Here is a 7,045-nt window from a genome sequence, read left to right on the forward strand (position 1 = left end):
CCAGTACTTCCTACTGGTCCATCTCTGACACAGAGGTCTGCATAATGTATGTGTGGGAACACAAACAGTGGAGGAATTGTGTTGCCAATGGCATTAACCACATATACAAATGCGACCAGTGAACCTCTCTCTGCTGATGTCGTTGCCCCAACTTGTTTAATATAAGTTAAAGTAATAGTGTGGTAAGTTTTAACATCTGCGTTATTGTTACAACTGACCCAGACTGTTGCTGTTACAACTGACCCAGACTCCTATAGCCATGAACTAGCTAACATTACAGCCAACGGCTAAAACATTAGCACTGAAGACCTACACAGAATATATCCCCATAGACATACAAATAACATAATTTAAGTTTGATGAGTTTCGCTGCAAAGCAGATAATGCTATTAGAAATTGAAATAAATGGGAAAAACGTACTTTTTGGCATACAAATTACTTTTTTTCGTGTTAAATTGTCTGTGTTCGACAAAATGTGCTGATTTTCCACATGTGATAGCAGAACTGAGTTGGGCATGCACAGGATGAGTCACATCATTTGAAACTTAGCCCTGATTGGAGAAATTGAAAGTGTTACAACTGACCCATGTTGCAACTATCCCCGGTCTCCCCTATTCAGGTCACTTTAAGCAATGCTTAAGATGGCTCACTAGATGGAGCAACACGCTCAGACCTGAAACTGCACATATTCAAAAAGTAGTTCAGTTCAGTTATTTCAGTCAATTATCAGGGAGAAATTAAACTGAAGGAAATCACAGTGCTGACACAGTCATACGAGTTTTGAACACAAAAAAGTGTGTCTTAATGTGTGAGCCAAGGTTATTATAGTTAACTTAAACTAAATAAAAACATTTAGTTTTTATTTTTATTTTAGTTCAATCAAACTTAAAGAAGTTCACTTTTGAACCTATATAAAAAGGTTTGGTTAACTAATTGATCCACAGTCAATACAGAACATAATAAAGTAACCTCTATCATCTTCTTGATGTCACTTTGAGACACAGTGAGTCTCTCTGCTACCATAGTTACTCTACCTGTACAGGGACTGTCCAGCACATAACAGCAGGGTACAAGATTCTAACATGCACGGCATACATGGAAGACCATATACAAGTGGCTGGCACACTGTATAAAATACAGGAACATCTATGTTGAGTATGGGATATACATGGACAAAATGGGATATACCCCACAGGGTGGTTGACAATGACCAGGCTAAGATCCTGCAGACTTACTGATACAGAATAAAAAAATATTTTATTCAAAGACATTTTTGGTAAAAAAAAATGTAGGCCCTACTGTAGACCCATCGCCCACAGGAGGCATAGTAGGAGTCTGTTGCAATGTATGCCAGGTAGCAGCCAAGAGCAGTGACTCTGCCAGACAGATCTCCAGCTACCCAGAATGGTTCTTGGGATATGGAATGTCACCTCTCTGAATGGGAATAGCCTGAGCTAGTATGTGAGGTTGAGCGAAACTGACTATAGTCAAGCTCGACTCAGTGCACGACTTGGGCTCTGGAACCAGTCCCCCGGAGAGGGGCTGGACTCTGTTCCAGTCTGAAGTTGGCCATGCTGAGAGGTGGTGGGCTGGGGTGGGTATCCTTGTATCCCCTTGGCCTGACGCCTATATTTTGGAGTTTTCATCATTCGACAATAGGGTCATTTCCCATTTCCCATTCAGGTCCTGAATGCCGTTTATACTTATGCCATATTTTTTAAGTGATTTCATGGACTTTGCTACAGTGAAAGAATTAGGAAAATAATTTGTGTCATCTTTTCATTTGATTTTATGTGATGTGTTATGTGTTAAGTGTTCATCCTTCTTAGAGTATTTGTACAACCTTTCCACAGTATAGCAGCTTTAGAGTTTAAAGCCCGAAAATGTGACACGTAGTGCTAAAATGCATCTTAAAGCACGTGTTTTGGATGCCTACACCACAGCTCTGTCTTGTCCTAGGTCTGAAGCAGTTTTTCTGAACAGTTTAACCCTGGAGAACCCATGGGGTCAAATTTGACCCCATGGTTTCCCTAGTAAACCAATGGGGTCGGATCTGACCCCATGGGTTCTCCAGGGTTAAAATATTTTCTGAAAACTGATTATTCAAACTGATATCAAGGCATTTGGAAAGATGTACTGTATGTCTCTTTACAAGTGATATAAAGAGAATATCCTCTTTTTAGAGTGTCTTTGAATTCAACCTATGTAGGTTAATTATTCTCATTTCCACGTGATATCCTTTTGTTCCTAAGACATTACCAGGTCCATATCAGTATAGATATCCTTCTCTTTTTTTTGAGCAGTGTATAAAACACTGAAACCAAAATGGTGTGTGGGAACAGAGAGGCATGGCTGAATAAGAGACAGTGTATGCTTTATTCACACTGACTAAATAACTCAAACGATTAATATATGAAAATTCAAAAGAACTTTATTTTAGACTTTCATGCAAGGAAGGCAAACCTTAAGTGGTCCTGATAAAAATATTTGTGTAACCCTAGGTCATGCTTGGTGTTAAAAAAATCTTTTACTGTCAGATTTGCATAGATGCAAAGTGAGACAAATGTTTGTGTGGGTTCTCAGCCATCCAGGTGATGGCAGCATTGAGAGAGATCTTGACGAAGGAAACTGGACTTATAAGAAGACTTATCTCATCCAAGAGGCTTCTTCGGTTCTAAAAACAAAAGGTGGAGAGTCCCGGGAATTTAAACCCTAGTGGGGATTGTCCCATTTGGAGGCGGGTGCCTTCCTTCTTGCAACCAATCTGCAGCGGCACAACACGCCAAGTTACAAAAATTAAACCCGGAAAAGAGTAAGATGTGGGCGGATCGATCGAAATGCCGACAGCATCGATACTAGCATGATGGAATGGATGCTTTAGCTTCGTATTTTGAGGCATGTCTGTGCAAACGGCCGTGGCGTCGTCATCACCCCCAAAGTGTGGCTTGTGCCATCTTGTGGCATCACCTTAAAAATGTCAGATCTACACATGATGCCATCACCCCCAAACATCGGCAGTGGGAAACGCTGTGGCAGGTCGAGGCACCATCTGCTGACGTCATTTGTCCGCGACGAGGAATCTACGATGGCCGAATCAGAGTATGTGTTTGATTTTATAATCGTATCTAAGTCCATCCGTTCGGTTTCCTATGTGTAGATGTGCTGATTGTGCTTTTTCCTTTAAGTACGAATCTTAAAGATTCGATTAAGGTATCTATTTAGAAGGATGATGGGTGAAAAAGGCGTATCTTGAGGAGCTTACTTTCACATGGAGCTAAGTGTATACCGTCGGTGACTCGAAGGTAGCTCCGAACTGAATAAGTATACCCATGGCCTCCCGACCTGGCGTCACCCCTAAAATTTCTGGGTCAAGCTATTTGAATTTGTGTCAGACAATTCTGTTCTCCCGGCTGTCCTAATACAAGGACGCAAGAAAAGCCTTGGGACCTCAGGCTAACTAGGTCCTCATAAACACTATGTGTTTTTGGCGAATCAGTCTTAAACAGACCTATTATACCTGTCATACCCCAGTAACAAGTAACCTACCGTGGTAACACTGAAAAACCAAGTTTTAGGTGATTCCTAACAAGTTTTAGGGTTACACCTGAAGCTACTCAAAGCCTCCAGTTCTCCACAGCACAATCCTGTGACTGAGCCACGTTTATTTAGTTTGTCCAAAGCTTTCTTCTCTTACTTTTTGTTCTCTTCAGGACAAAAAAGGCAATCAAGTTGGTTCCAGAGTATCTTCTGAAAAAGAGGAAGGCATACCAGGCAATCAAAGCCACGCAAGCCAAACTCGCACTGCTCGAGAAGAGAAGGGTAAGCACTGATGCCCATATTACATATATACAATACAATATATCCAAACGTCATGACCGTGCTTTGTAGTTAAAAGCTGTATGGAATTTATGTACTGTTGTGCATTCATGTGTGTATTTCTGTAATGCTGTAGGTGACTAAAGGGAAAATCAAGTTCAAGCGTTTGGAAGATTTCTTAAAGGAAAGCCACACACAGCATCGGGATGACACCCGCATCCAAAGGGTCAAACAGAGACCAGCTGAACCACTGCCTCCAGCCAAGAACAAGCTTGCCTTCGCCGTCCGCATTAGACAGTAAGTACTGGAAAGCAGACACAGGCTTCCAGAACCGGCCGACAGTTTGTTTAACCCGACTGGTTCTCTCCTGTTAGGACTAAAGGTGTCAGCCCTAAAGTGATGAAAGTGATCCAGATGATGAGGCTGAGGAAGATCTTCAGTGGGAGCTTTGTCAAAGTTAACAAGACCTCCATCGCCATGATGAAGATGGTGGAGCCTTATGTGGCGTGGGGGTGAGTGCGTGAAACACAGTGTGCTTTAGAGGGTAATGCTGGCTTGAATTTGTGTTCAATCCTCTACATACTGGGCTGTGTGTCGGACAGATTTCCCAACCTGAAGTCGGTTCGTGAGCTCATTCTGAAGAGAGGTCAGACCAGGATAGGCAGAAGGAGAGTTCCCCTCACAGATAACACCTTCATCGAGGAGCACATGGGTGAGTCACTCACACTACACTCCCTCCCCACTCACCTGCAGTCGCAGTGCACTTCATTTCAGCTGTGCACTCTCTCTCTCTCTTTCCATCCCTTCCTCTTTCTCTTCCTCTCTTTCTCCCTCTCTCTCATGTTTTCTTTTTTATCTCCCTGTCTCTTCCTCCTCCCACTCCCTCTGTCATACTCCATCTTTCTTTCAAGTGTTATGTAAAATAAAATACATGGTTCTATTTTTACTTCTTAAATTATCTTTAAGATTGTTTTTTGTAGCCATTTCCCTCAATGCCGGGTTTCGTGGCGGTTTTAATTTTCATGAATAAGACGCTCTCAGGACTCATCGAGTGACGCCACTGACCAGCCAGTGGGCTGTATGCAGTCTGACAGCATCACATTTTAGTACCTGGTCAGATCGCTTGGAACCCCGGGCAAGCAGGTGGCAAACCGTGCTGAGTTGATCCAATTAGGTACTAACAGAAAAGGGGCTATGATGTCCTCTAGAGGGCAGATGAACATAGTTGTGTGTATCAAGGTTTTGCACTCATGATCAATAACAACGTAATGTTAGCTTTCCTACTATCACATGTGATAATTAGAAAGGTCCATGACCATCTGGTAACCACCAGGTGAGTATATCCCAACCAGTTTTGAGTGGTTGATGGAAGTTGCTGGGGAGATGATGGCTAAAGCCCCAGTCACACATGCCTACATATGGTCAGTGACTCCCTGGAAACCATCTGTGTCTATATAATAAATGGGTACTTCAGGTCCAGTTAGGGAAAATCTCCTTGTGATCTTGTGATTGCTTTGGTTGGCAGCATATTGCTCTGATCGCAGTTTGAATAGAAGTGGTGGACTTGTCTACAAACAGCATCTAGCTGTAGTGAAACAGCTCCGGAAATGGAGAAGGTCCTTAGAAACATGTTTACTGTAACACTGAGACACAGCTTTCACTTTGAGATGAACCATGTCTATTTCTGGTTTGCATTCCACTTTTTCAAATTTTACTACTACCATGCTTGGAATTGGGAAGTATTTGCTGACAAACATGAGATATTACTGGCAACCATGGCATTCTCCTAGCAACCGGAGAAATTAGTACAAGGTTCTTGGTGCCGCACCATGTTTGTAACTGATTTCACCCAGCAACAGTGGCTGTCTGTAGTACTGTCATGCAAGGACGTGAGTTGTCAAAAAGCTGTATGTAATTGGCTTTGCAATTAAAAAAAGTGTGTAGCCGCAGCCTTTTATCACGATACACATAATTGCCCACTCATTTCGTTCCTGCCCATCTCAATGGAAAGTTGCTTATTTTTTATTAGTTACCCTTTCTTGAAGCCGGGCCCATTTTGCCCACTGCTCATTGTTTTTATTCACAGATATTGTTTTTATTGTGCTAACAATAAAGCACACAACCTTTTTCTGCTTTTGACTCTAATGGTAATCAGAATTTGCAAAATACAGATATTATGGATGAAAGATTATAGCTAGCGGCTACGTCTCTCTTTTAGGTACAGTCTGTGGGATATAGCTGCTACACAGGCTGTTTTGGGGTTTTTTTGTTTTTTTTGTTCATGTTGGCTGAATATGAGTTCAAATTCTGCAGGAATCGGCTTTAATGAGCTTTCTCTGCTCCTCTCGGCCCACAGGTAAACACGGAATTATCTGCTTGGAGGACCTGATTCACGAGATCTACTCTGTTGGGAAGAACTTTCGAGCTGCCAATAACTTCCTATTGCCGTTCAGGCTGTCAGTGGCTCGTCACTCCATCAAAGACAAAGCTGGGCTCCTGAAGGACCTGGGAAACCCAGGGTACCGTGGCACAGATATCAATGTAATCATCAGACAGCTGAACTGAGGGGGAGCACGTGCAGGATGGACACTGGGTTGGACATCAGTTTCAGAGACACTGTACCTGTTGAGGAGCAGTTGTCACTTCTTTGGCAGAGAAGGTCTTATTACTCGTTCTGTGGAGGCTCTTGCCTTATCCTGTATGAATTATGTTAAAATATTAAAGTTAACACATACATTAAGATTCCTCAGGTTCTCTGAGGAACAGTCAATACTTGCTACTTACGCAAGGTTATTAATGAAATGATCTAGGAGGGCTGTTCTCCATGCTGAAGCCAGCAGCCCACCTGCTATAAACTCTTATGGGGTCTGTAACCTCCAGTGTCAATAGGTTTAATGTGTGCAGCATGCTCACAAAACTGATTGCTGTTATTGAAGAGGGTGATGGATGGTATTGATTTATGTTATAATACTTTGTTTTACAATTAAAAAAACTAAACTAAATGACTGTTCGTGTGATGTTTGTTGAGGTGTTTAACGCACACGTTAAACGTTAAACAGAAGCTTGCACCACACAAGGGAAAAGAAAAAGACAAGTTTTTGTGTGACGAAACTGAAAAGGTGTCTGAGGAGGAACATTTTTTTTGCAGTGTTTTCTAACAAGTGGCGAACAATTTAGAGGCTCAACCACCCCAGTTAGTCCAGATATGTCATCTGGACTAACTGCCTTT

The 7,045-nt window shown here is 42.2% G+C and overlaps 1 protein-coding gene across 1 annotated transcript; it reads left to right on the plus strand.

Annotated features, from left to right (window-relative positions):
- The first annotated feature begins 2,836 nt into the window (after window positions 1-2,836).
- rpl7l1 (ribosomal protein L7-like 1) lies at window positions 2,837-6,818 on the plus strand. Its single transcript, XM_085247459.1, has 6 exons — window positions 2,837-3,099; window positions 3,711-3,819; window positions 3,953-4,113; window positions 4,191-4,328; window positions 4,419-4,528; window positions 6,173-6,818. The coding sequence occupies exons 1-6, from the start codon at window positions 2,975-2,977 to the stop codon at window positions 6,379-6,381; spliced, it is 852 nt and encodes a 283-aa protein (XP_085103585.1). The 5' UTR covers window positions 2,837-2,974; the 3' UTR covers window positions 6,382-6,818.
- Window positions 6,819-7,045: the final 227 nt, after the last annotated feature.

This window comes from Mchenga conophoros, linkage group LG15, assembly GCF_057382185.1.
Source record: "Mchenga conophoros isolate Kocher_MC1m ecotype Shallow Benthic linkage group LG15, M_conophoros_male_GT1.1, whole genome shotgun sequence".
NCBI classification, from domain to species: Eukaryota; Metazoa; Chordata; class Actinopteri; order Cichliformes; family Cichlidae; genus Mchenga; species Mchenga conophoros.